This window comes from Mchenga conophoros, linkage group LG5, assembly GCF_057382185.1.
Source record: "Mchenga conophoros isolate Kocher_MC1m ecotype Shallow Benthic linkage group LG5, M_conophoros_male_GT1.1, whole genome shotgun sequence".
Taxonomy (NCBI): Eukaryota; Metazoa; Chordata; class Actinopteri; order Cichliformes; family Cichlidae; genus Mchenga; species Mchenga conophoros.
In genome coordinates, this window is record NC_140530.1 from 28490986 (window position 1) to 28504131 (window position 13146).

The 13146-nt window shown below is 38.5% G+C and overlaps 1 protein-coding gene across 12 annotated transcripts in view; it reads right to left on the reverse strand.

Moving 5' to 3' along the window:
• Window positions 1-13146, reverse strand: part of ptprt (protein tyrosine phosphatase receptor type T) — a 333988-nt gene that overhangs the window by 220760 nt on the left and 100082 nt on the right. For all 12 annotated transcript variants that reach the window (XM_085274701.1, XM_085274699.1, XM_085274700.1 and 9 more), the window contains exon 8: window positions 8050-8343. In XM_085274701.1, coding sequence (XP_085130827.1) covers window positions 8050-8343 — 294 coding nt within the window. The remainder of the gene's footprint in view (window positions 1-8049; window positions 8344-13146) is intronic.

A 13146-nucleotide genomic window follows, 5' to 3' on the forward strand; every position in this document is an offset into this window, starting at 1 on the left:
ATTATATTTTCATTGTTTTAACCCTTTAAATCCCAGTTTTATTACATGAGCACCCTGTTTTTTTAGCCCCAAAAAACAAAAAAACTAAATATTTTCCAAAAAAAACATTTGAAGTAATATTTGTTTGTTATTATAATTAGGCCTTTAGATGGACCAAAGATTGGCACCAACATTCATTTCGATCCACTTTTATTTTTTTTGCAGGAGCGCATTTCATAAAATGCACACACTATCGGTCCTAATCGACCACGCCCAAAAAAGTGCTATAAAAATTTTATATATTAATATTTTATTCCACTTTAAATTAGCCAATCTTTTAGACCTACTTCTCCTTGAAATATTCATGTCAAGTTTTAATTACATTTCGCGGATTTTAACCCTTTATATCCCAGTTTCGTCACATGAGCGCACTACTTTTTTTGCCCCAAAAAACATAAAACTTGAATATTTTCCAAAAAAAACATTTGAGGTAATGTTCAATTGTTATTATAATTAGGCCTTTAGATGGACTAAAGATTGGCACCAACAGTCATTTCGATCGCCTTTTTTTTTTTTTTCAGGACCAGAAAATGGTCTCCAGGCGGCAAATGCTGCTCCTCTAGGCCGAAAAAAGTGCATCTTCCCGGGGTAAGTCGCGACGATGACCGGGGCACGATCACCGGGGACTGCTTTTTCCAGCACACACGTCCGATACCACGTGACAACAAATACGTCATTTCCTGTTGACTAAAAAAAAAAAAGCACCCTCTCACGGTCCTAGGGACCGAAAATGGTCCCGCCCGATCAGCGGGCGAAGCCGCTGCTGCACGCCGGGAATCAGGCTTCATTTTCCGCAGGTCTGTCTAAGCAGCCCGCTGTTTTCCAGCAGGGGTCAAATGTGAAGCAAGGGCGCCACTCGGTGGACAAATAAAAAAATTACAACTCTAAGGCCTCCTCCAAAATGAAAATGAAACTTAAAAACATCGACGATCCCTTTGACCGTAATTAATTTGCAGTGAAAAATAGCGTTTATAATGGGTTTCAAGGGGCAGAAATCGGCCACGAGGTTCGATTGTGGATGTATGCCTTTTATTCAGCCATTTAAGCTCATTTTAAATAAAATGGGAAAAAAATACATGTTTGAAAATTTGGCTATACTCCATTAAACACAGTGGAAATGGCGTGGAATTAAAAAACGCAAAGGCCACGAAATGGTCCCAGGTTCTACCAATTAAAGTGATTATTAGGTCTGTTGGTGAATCCTAATTTGAATGGCTGTAGATGATAACAAGAAGAGAAAGGTGAACACAGGAGGTGTGGCGACAAACACACACATGCATTCCAGCAGCCAGCAGGTTCTTGAACATCTGTCCTGCCTGCCTGTTTCAATCCTGTCACGCACAACACACACAAATGAGCACACATGGAGCACCCCATGAATGGTTGTGACAGCTAAACATTGCGCCACTAGCCCAGAAACACATGTTCCTTTCTACTATGCTTTCCACACAAACACAAAAAGAGTGACCACCGGCTCTGTTCCATTTCACTTCACGTCACTGGCTTCTCTTTCCCTTACACTGCATCCTTCTTCTGTCTCTTTCTTCTCCTCCTCTCCATTTCTTCTGTGCTCCATATTTTTTTTTATTATCCTTTTTTTCTTGTTTTCTTTCTTTAACTCTCACCCTCTCTTCTCATCCTTTAGCACATTTTCTAGTTTCTGTTGTGTCCCCCCCCCCGCTTTGTTGATTTGCCACTGTCTCACTGCAGCTATTTTTATTTCACACGCAACATTTTTCCACCTAATCCTATCTCACTGTCTCCAATTCCTCTTGTGCCTCATCTTATTCCTATGTGAGAAATAGTTATCCCTTTTCACCTCGCAGCTGTACACCTGCTGAAAACAAGTGGCTACTTCTAAATGTACTGCAAGTACACACAGACAAACTGTTCTGAGATTTGAGCCTCTGTTCAATCTGAAGTTTTGTTTGAGCAAAATAGCAAAATAAAAATTTGAAGAGTGTGTATGTGGCATGTCTGCGAAAGGGCAGAGAGCTTTAGATGTGCATACCAGGAAGTTTGAGACAGGACAGGTGTGTATGTGTGTGTATGTAGACGATAGGTGGGCTGAGGGTGTCTCTTTGTGTTCACAAGAATAAACACAGTAGAGACCAGGAAATTCAGGTAACCTGTGTGATGATGTACTCCAAGGTAGGGCTGGGCCATATTATACCGTTCACGGTAATACCGGTATAATGTTAGGCAACGATAGGAAAATGAAATATCGCGATAGAATGAGTAAAACGCGCATGCGCAGTGCCTTTGTTTTCATACGCACATGGCCGATTGTTGAGTGAAACAGATGAACCAGAATTGGTTTGTAAAAATGGTGCAACTTCCGTGATGTGGAACTGGTTTGGTGTTTGTCCGTCAGATACACGACAAAGCACATTTTTTTGCAGAACATGCAAGCGGCCGTCGTTATTGTCGTATTTGTGGGACTAAGATGCTCTTAAATCTGGGAGTAATCTGGGTCCTAAACTCCGTATCTTCAGGTCAAACAACACTGCAGCATCACTGAGAGTTAAAAACTGTCTCAATTCTTTCATCTTTAATAAAACGATCAGCATTGCTGCTTAACCAGGTGAAACTATGAAGTTTAACTTCCAAGCATCCATGAAAACAAAATGTATTACATTTAACGGAGTTAGAAGTTAGCAGGAAGCTAGCGGAAGTTAGCTCGCTAGTTTCGCTAGTTACCTAAGCATGATATGGCATGTTCTGACTGAGAGATTTCTGGAAAAAATCAAACGTACAGCTCTGCTATCACGTCCAACATAAATGAAGACAGAAAACTAAACAGCAGTGACGTTTGTAGGGTTACTGAAGTTGGGCTAGCTGGTATATAATGATGTGCTACCTGATCGCTAGCGACACAGCTATGTTAGCATAACATAAACAGTGCTGGAGGACGAACACTAACACTTTTCCACTTATAAAAGTTAAAGTTAAAGTTCCTGATAGTTAGAGACAAATGCAATTGCATGGCAGGATGCTGTAAACGGACCAAACTTCAGTCAGGAGAACAACTGAGATAATCCATCCACAATACAAGGTTAGTCATTAATATACTGCAACAACATGGGAATAGAGCAGCTGCCAGAGAATTCAACATTAATGAATCAATGGTACAGAAGTGGAGGAAGCAAGAAGAATGAGTTTAATAAAGTTTGATTTATCTGACTGCTTTGTTTCGCTTAATGTGCCTTATAATCCCGTGCACCTTATGGTCCGAAAAATACGTACTGCACACTGCAGTTTAATGTTGCAAAGCACCTCTTTTTAACTTCAGTGGATATTATACATGGTTATGCTCAGGATATGTCAGCCCATTTCTACTGGAAATGCCTTTTGGTTAAACTTTAAGCAAGGAATTTGCATTTGCACTGTTACATTTTTATAAAGGTTTTAATGTACATAAAAACCAGCTTCTTGTTTAAGTGAAAATAAATGGAAGGTTGTCTTTTTGCGCTAGTAATGTTGTGGAGTTGTATTTTGTCTCGCATCAATTATATCGTTGGTTATATCGTTATCGCAAATTTTCAAATATATATATCGTGATAAATATTTTTGGCCATATTGCCCTGCTCTACTCCAAGGCAAAGAAAGAATACAGATCTATTAGAGGTGTAGAGCTGGATTTGTAAAGGATGCTAAAAGGGAAAGAGAAGCAAAATAATAATAATAATCATTTTCTACAGTTCTTATTGTCAACAAAAGTCAATAAAACAAATACTCACTTCAAAGTCCATATATTATATCCCTCTGTGCCACAGAACCTCATTATTGTCCAAATAATTACATCCGCAAGCAACTCTTACTGCTGAGTGATATGTTCCTAGAATGAAATAAGGAACTATAACATAAACTAATGCATTCATTTTTTTCTTTTCAAAGATATTTCAAAGAGCCAGATTATAGGTGGACTTAAACATTGTAAACATTCACTGCTTTGCCCCCTGGTCCCTCAGGGAGATTTATTTCTCCCATATTTAGAGCAGCTATGTGAACTAATTTTATAGCCATGTGACATAAGAATCTATAAACAGCTAGAAAAAAAGATAATACAGGAGAACAAAACAGGGTGTATCAAAAAGAATCATCCGAATTCAAAAGGCCATAGTTTTTTGTTTTTTTAAGTAATAGACATAGAAGCTTGTGGTAAATTTTAAAATATCTTCTGAAAATAAAATTTTACACAAAACTTGTGTCCTCCTCCATACGATAGTCAAACTTGTCCCATACTATTGGGAGCATGTCTGGAGCCGCTGCAGCAATGCTGTTGTTATGCCGCTACTTCAACCATGTGAAACTCACTTTAAAATTAGAAGATTCATTTTGGTGTATTTCATTGCAACTTATGCTGTTTCTAATTGTTCTTCCACTACAGGGAGTGCAGAATTATTAGGCAAATGAGTATTTTGTCCACATCATCTTCTTCATGCATGTTGTCTTACTCCAAGCTGTATAGGCTCGAAAGCCTACTACCAATTAAGCATATTAGGTGATGTGCTTCTCTGTAATGAGAAGGGGTGTGGTCTAATGACATCAACACCCTATATCAGGTGTGCATAATTATTAGGCAACTTCCTTTCCTTTGGCAAAATGGGTCAAAAGAAGGACTTGACAGGCTCAGAAAAGTAAAAAATAGTGAGATATCTTGCAGAGGGATGCAGCAGTCTCAAAATTGCAAAGCTTCTGAAGCGTGATCATCGAACAATCAAGCGTTTCATTCAAAATAGTCAACAGGGTCGCAAGAAGCGTGTGGAAAAACCAAGGCGCAAAATAACTGCCCATGAACTGAGAAAAGTCAAGCGTGCAGCTGCCAAGATGCCACTTGGCACCAGTTTGGCCATATTTCAGAGCTGCAACATCACTGGAGTGCCCAAAAGCACAAGGTGTGCAATACTCAGAGACATGGCCAAGGTAAGAAAGGCTGAAAGACGACCACCACTGAACAAGACACACAAGCTGAAACGTCAAGACCGGGCCAAGAAATATCTCAAGACTGGTTTTTCTAAGGTTTTATGGACTGATGAAATGAGAGTGAGTCTTGATGGGCCAGATGGATGGGCCCGTGGCTGGATTGGTAAAGGGCAGACAGCTCCAGTCCGACTCAGACGCCAGCAAGGTGGAGGTGGAGTACTGGTTTGGGCTGGTATCATCAAAGATGAGCTTGTGGGGCCTTTTCGGGTTGAGGATGGAGTCAAGCTCAACTCCCAGTCCTACTGCCAAGACACCTTCTTCAAGCAGTGGTCCATCATCAAATGTGAGATTTACAAGGAGGGAAAACAGTACACCTCTCTGAACAGTGTCTGGGAGGCTGTGGTTGCTGCTGCACGCAATGTTGATGGTGAACAGATCAAAACACTGACAGAATCCATGGATGGCAGGCTTTTGAGTGTCCTTGGCTATATTGGTCGCTATATTGGTGGCTATATTGGTCGCTGATTTGTTTTTGTTTTGTTTTTGAATGTCAGAAATGTATATTTGTGAATGTGGAGATGTTATATTGGTGTCACTGGTAAAAATAAATAATTGAAATGGGTATATATTTGTTTTTTGTTAAGTTGCCTAATAATTATGCACAGTAATAGTCACCTGCACACACAGATATCCCCCTAAAATAGCTAAAACTAAAAACAAACTAAAAACTACTTCCAAAAACATTCAGCTTTGATATTAATGAGTTTTTTGGGTTCATTTAGAACATGGTTGTTGTTCTATAATAACATTATTCCTCAAAAATACAACTTGCCTAATAATTCTGCACTCCCTATAGATGAGTAAATTTCACTCTGGCTGTGTAAAAACGTTCATAAACATTGTCTGTTGTGCATTTTCTAACTGGTATAGGTAGAGAATTTTATTTATTACAACATCCAAAAGCAAAAGAAAGAGTTAACATTTTTACTAGTAATTCTGCAAACTGGCATCTGCTGTATATATCAATTTGTAAAAGCACTCTTCAAACTGTAATTTAATATTAGCAAAGTCATCTCTCTGCATCATCACTGAGTATTGTAGCTGTGGATTCACAAACCTGAAAAAATCTGGATGATACGTTGAATAAGCATTTTCTCTGTAGATAGAAGGATAGAAGGTAAGGTCTATGCCTCGTTTAAAGAATTGGTTAGGCTCATATTCTACAAGCTAGTAAGCTATTTAGCTAGCAGGTTTGCACAATGAGTTCTTTATGAGAAAACATTTATGTGTAGGGCCCATAAGACCCCAGCGCCTCACCAGCTACTTGTGTTTCAATATGGGAGACAGAAAGTAAGAGTGAGAGATTGAAAGTGAGAGATAGATAAAGCAAGGAAGCAGGGAGAGAGACCAAAACAGAGACTGTAGTGTTAACACATAATTTTCACTTGCTGATTACCACAGAGTTAAGAAAAAAAGAAAAAACATGGGGTGGACTGAAGACCACAAATGCACAAACACAAACACATTGTGGTAGACACACAAGCATGTACACAATGCAGACATACTCACACACACAAACACAGAAAGATATGCACACAGTAGAGTTCACACGTTCTCACTCACACATAACACAGCAACCGCAAATACACAAAATTCCCATTCCAATTAAATTTAAGCATCTGCCAAGTTAATGCTCCAAAGTTTTGACAGAACTTGTAGCATAAACAACGAATGCCCCAAGGCACACACACTAGCTATGTATATTCCATCAAAAAAAAGTAGAAGCATTATTAAAGCATTTTCTCTTTCTCTCTCTCTCCCCTCTTTGAATGCAAGGTTAGATCCAGATCGAGCCCACTGTCTTTACAGAATAACACCTTCATCTTTTTGATCTCCTCTCACTCTTCATCATCATTTTGTCTTGTTCTCTCTAATTCTCATAAAATGAAGCCCTTGAGAAAAACAACTGAGACAGAATGGCAGAAGGAAGAAGGACATGGCAGAGAAGAAAGGGGGAGGCGTGAATAAAAGGGGAAAGTGTCAAAAACAGAAGAAGTAAACATTAAAGGACAGAAGGGAAGAAGAGTTCAAAAAAACGACACCATAAAGTAAAACCCAAGTGATGAAAAAGGAGAAAGGGTGAAAAAACTCTAAAATGGGAGAAAGGAAGACAAGAAGGAAATGAAGTCAGGACAAAAGAGTGGAAAACATTGCAGAGAAAAGGAAATGAAAAGGACAGAAAAAAGTTAGAAGTGGGAAAATGAATTTAAGAATGAAAGAGAGTGGGAAGCAAGAATAGCGTCAGAAAATCAGAAGACTAAAGTAGTACAGTGAAAGCAACAAAAAAGGTCAAAAGGCCAAGATAGAACAAAGACAATTAGTTGCATGGCAAAATGCAAACACAGAGAAGTCCATAGGGAATGCTGGAATGGAGAATGATGGCTTCCTACTTGTTAAGTAAGAACACACTTAACACATACACACTGACACACACCTACACACACATAAGAGGCCATCAGAGATCTGATGGGCTGTCATTTTATCAAATGAACTGCCACTTATTGCGTCCTTACACCCCCGCTGGGATACTCATTATTGGCCATGATTGCCCCCACCTAACCTCTCCTACCTTCTTCCCTGCAAACTATGCACTCCAACATTTCTTCATCTCTGGGGCTTCTTCTTAACATGTCAATTATCATCAGCTTTGATTTGCGTTCTCTTCCCAAGAAGACGTAAAAGGAAACACTTTTTTCCTCATTTTTTCCTTCTTTGTTATCTTTCTCATCAGCCTTTTTTACCTCTCTGGCTCCAAATCATGCTGTCATCATATTCAGACCATAGTAAATCATTCTTATTATATTAGTGCTACCCAAGGATTAATGAGCTGAGTATATCAGTGGATCACAGTACAGTTGTCCAACAGAAATAAGACAAAACAGGATCAAGCAACTGCAAAGAGAGATTTCTAAATGAAATCTAAATTTTTAAAAATAACTGAGAAATAGGTAAAAAGGCAACATAAATGGGAAAATAATTAAACAAATAATTAAAGCAATAACAAAGAAAAAAGTGCTTACTTACCCGCACATTTGGTCCTGGTTACCAGTGGTGGACCTGGGGGTCCTGTTCCTCCCTCTCCAGGTCTGGAAAGCAGGACCTTGATCTCATATTCTACATCTGGGTCCAGATGCCACAGTTTATATGTAGGGGAGTCAACCACATGGGTCTCTACCCAGTTCCCTGAAGTGGTCCGGTACTCCACTTCCTTCAGGATTATTGGCCCATCACCAATGATGCTGTTGGCATTGGGTTTGATCCAAAGGTAAGTAGCACCAACAGAAAGAAGCTCAGGAGGTGCAATGGGAGTGGGTGGAGCTGTGAAATAAAGACAAAAATGTTTATTTGAGTGTAAAATCTTTCTCTTTTTTTAAATAAAATAATCAATAAATATTCTTCTGAATACATCAATAAAAGGTTTTGTAACCTGAAAAATTACACAGTCCCTGATAAGTCACACAGCAAACAGGAAAAAAATACATCACTTTCTTTTCACTTTAACTATATCTGCAGCTGCCCATATGGAAAAGATATATATAAATCTTATAAAGTTTGTATCTGTCTTGTATGAAACTTGTATGAAAAGCATACAAGAGTGAAAACACATATAAGATCCCTTGAAAAATTATATAATGAAACTTGTATGTTTTGTACTGTATACTTACTAAAAAAATAGATGAAAGTAATGAGAAAGTGGCCACTTTCATGAGTAAATCATATATGTTTTTACTATTTCTTTTCCATATGGGTGGCCTTATCATTTGTAATGCAGAATTACAGGATTTACTGCTGCCAAGAATTCCAGCTGTGTTCCAGTATTTAGTACAAAAAAAACTGAATGTCTCCAATCTTCTCTTTGGGTTTGAGGTGTAATTTTCAGAAATAACAATCTAAGACTTATATTTTCATTATATAGGCAAGTACTTTTTTCACACTTCAGTAGCAACTACAGACTATTTGGTCCATCCATCCATCCATCCATCCATTATCTGAGACTCAACTTCTCACATCCTTTCACAGACACATGTTGTACCTTTAAGTGTACAAATCCATCAACTTTTAATGTAATATTTAAGAATTACTCTGCTGCTAACGTGCACTTTACCTTTTGCAGTGAAAATAGATACCATTAAAGCTAAACGAGACATTTGAGATGTCAAATTCTTTACTTGTAGTATTAATCCATCACTTTTTTGACACACTGCTGACAGCTACTTTGAAATAATGGCATCTGTCAAGCCTAAAAGCATGAAGTTTTATTGCTCTTTCCTTTTTTTTTTTCTTCTTGTCCAAACCAAGTTCACATTTTATAGGCAATATCTTTTCAAAATGAAAGTAACCTCTGAAATGACACATGCAAGAAAAGTTCTAACCCATATGAAAAGAAGTCTAACTAAAAGCAGACCATTTGCTTTACTTGGAAAATACTATATATAATGGGGAAATTTAAATATTTGACAAAACGACTTTCATTAAAAGCATATAAAGTGCTAAAGTGCTGCTAAACACCAATGCCACAAGGGATTTTTCATACACACATGGTGAGTATGAGACCACGTAAATGATCTTCTGTTTTCAGGAAGAAGACATTAGGTATATGCAATCTACTGGAAATTTAATTATTTGAGAAAGACAAATTACATAGTAATATTAACTTTCAAAACAAAATGTGAAGGCACAGTAGTGTGACTCAACAACTGGCTCAGTTAAAGAGCAACAGGAGCAGATGGAAACAATGGCATGGAAATTAAATGGAGTATTTTTTACTGGCCCTCAGACAGTGCCGGTGAGAATTCTGTTCATCATTATGAACTATGGTAATTAGTATGGGCAGCTCCCACTTCTTAGAAGACCTCTATATCAGCACATTGAACTGCGGTCATGACCCACTTTTTAACGGAAGGATATGATGTGCCTGAGCTGCACTAGAAACAAGAGAATGCTGTCCAAGTGTGGATTAACTTCTTGTGTCCTTAAAATGTGAGTCATAATCACACTGTAATATTCTTTTAGGTAAAACAATAAAAATAAAAATCAGTTTCCTGGAGCTTTGTTGTGATACAGAATCGTTGAGGCATCTAAACATGGATCAGCTTGAAAGTTGATCAATGATTATTAAGATGGAGGCAATGATGCTCAGAAACACACACGTGCAAATAGAGGACCAACCAATTAAAGGTCTTTTCAAAATGAAGCTTCCTTACGCTACACAGTAATCTTCTGAAAACACTTGCAACTAAAAGAGTCATTTAAAGATTGAAGTTTGTGGTCTCTGAGAATGAATCTCTTTGCGATGGCAGGTGCTTCGTCAGTTGACAGCTCTGTTATGCTGGGTAAGAATAATGGTCCCTTTACTCCTGCAGTCTAAAAGCAAAAGTCCTGATTTCCCTCTCCAAGTTTTTTACTTTCCTCAAGGCTGCATTAGAATATGTATGGTGGCTGCGGGGCCGATGAATCAACTGTCAGTTACTGCATACTCATCCATCTCAACTATATGGAGGCTAAGTGTGTGTGTCTGAGTCTGTGTGTGTGTGCATTTGTGAGTGTAGGAGAGAGTGACAGACAATAAGCATCTCTGTGTATGCCTAAGAGAGGTTTAGTGTGCTTTGCATGTATTTGAATGCATGTGCTTCTGTCAAAATATTCCCCTTCTTGGCAAACAGAAACTTTGATTCTTGGGATAAAAAAATAATAATATTTTCCTTCACAAAATAGTGATACAGTGAAATAAAACCAATCATCACTACTGTATAAATCCCAAAAAATACATAAGAGTTTTGTTACAGTCTTTTGTCCAATGAACACAGTTTAAATGTCATTTCCCCCACTCAAAACTGGTCTCAATATGAAGGGAAAAATGTGCCATTGATGATGTTTCTGCAAACAATAGAGGTCCATTCAAACCATCTTTTGCAAAGTAAGAAACAGTCATCACATTATTGTAATGAAGTAACCAAATGCATGTTTCCTTTTCTCATCCAGTGTCATTTGACTGCCTGAATTTTGGTTACCAAATGGTCTGAAACAGCCACCCAACATTTTTTCAAGAAAAACACTATCTGTGTCTAAAGTCTGTCGGATTTTTGTCTGATCACAACCATTATCTCTCTGCCCCTTGATGTCAGCATTATAATATATGGTGCAGTGAAAATTGGTTTCTAGGTTAGTTAGTTCAGTACGATAAAAAATGGGCTCCAGAATGAGAAGTCATCAGTCAGTTTAAGCTGCCCTTGCTGGCTAGTTAGTTTTATTTCCTCTTGGCTTTCTTACTAATCTATCAGTTCTGTTTTTAGGATATTGCCTTTTTATCAACAGGTCATGTAAAACAATGATGTGGACAAGCTTTTTCTAGCTAGAAAATATACTGAGGAAGTATAGGTAACGTTCAAGGTACTACAGCTGTGTCCAGTTGCAGTAGTCATACAAAACTGGATGTTACTTTTCCCAGAACATTTTTAAGCGTAACTCACAGTAGGAAAATGGTCGCATCTACTTGAAAGGCTAGACAAATAATGCGAAAATTTTTGGGAGTATTGCACTAAATAAGGTAAACACGCCAAATCACTGACAACTACCTCTAAAAGAAGCTTGTCGACCTTTGCTACAAGTGCTTTAACACAGACCTAACTGTTCATTAACATCATTTATATTCAACAACTTCTCCTGATGTTACTCCACTGGAAGAAAGGCAAAATCAATCAATCACTCCCTGCTCCTTCTGTTTTCACCCACCATCTCTCCATTTCTCCCTCTGCCAGCTCATTTGCAGCAGAGAGTTACAGAGGCCACCCGGTGACATGCAACCTGGTACCCACGATGATATGGAGCGAACACACATTTTCAGAAACTCAGACACAGACGTTTGCTGATAAAAAATTGACTCTAGTACCTCTTGTACATATGCATGCAAATGCACCCACACAAATCAAAGCATGGGCCTGCATGTAAATACAAACAAATACATGACTGTACTTACACATACCGCAACTGGAACTGAATGATAAACCGGAGATACAAACACAATAACTTGTAAGAAGCACACACAAGCATTTCAGTACATGTAGACTATGTATTGCAAGCATATGCGGGGATCTCTAATGAATAAGAAAAACTACAAACATATTCTGATCGCTAATCAGCTTTAGCCTTCAAACTTGAATTCAAACAGTGATGTTAATGAACTGTGATAGGAGGGCGAGTGGAGGGCAGAAGAAAGCAGAAAGGTTTTTTGAGAGTAAGGGAGACAGGGAGCAAATAGGTAGAACCGCAAACCATGACTGGTGAGAGATTTTATCATATATTTAAATGAAAGTAAAAAAGAGAGAAAGCGAGGAAAGAATGGTAAATGGCCTGCATTTGTATAGCGCTTTTCTAGTCCCTAAGGACCCCAAAGCGCTTCACACTACATTCAGTCATTCACCCATTCACACACACATTCACACACTGGCGATGGCAAGCTACATTGTAGCCACAGCTGCCCTGGGGCGCACTGACAGAGGCGAGGCTGCCGGACACTGGCGCCACCGGGCCCTCTGACCACCACCAGTAGGCAAACATGGGGTTAGTATCTTGCCCAAGGATATTTGGCATGCAGCCAGGAGGCAGCCTGGGATCGAACCACCGACCTTCTGATTAGTGGCTGACCTGCTCTGCCACCTGAGCTACAGCCACCCCCAGAAAGAAACACAATGAATGAATGTTGCCAAAATGGTGAGAGTGAACAATGCTTTTAAAAAGTAGCAGGACAAATGCTGCACCAGCGAGCTGAAAATCACTCTTGTGCAATCAGTACTCTGAAGAAATATTTGACATTGAGTTTTTTTTATGATTGGCAGACAGGCCCTTGTTAAAATTGTGTTACAACAGACTTCAAATGTAGCTCTTGTTAGTTAAATGACTTCTCTAAACCTGCACAAATTATATTTGCATATAAGATAAGATAAGATAAGATAAGATAACCTTTATTAGTCCCACACGTGGGAAATTTGTTTTGTCACAGCAGGAAGTGGACAGTGCAAAAGTTATGATGCAAAAATTAGAATACAATAAGAATAAATACAGTACACAACTGTACAGAATAGAATAAAATAATATACTATATACAGTAGAATAAAATAGAAT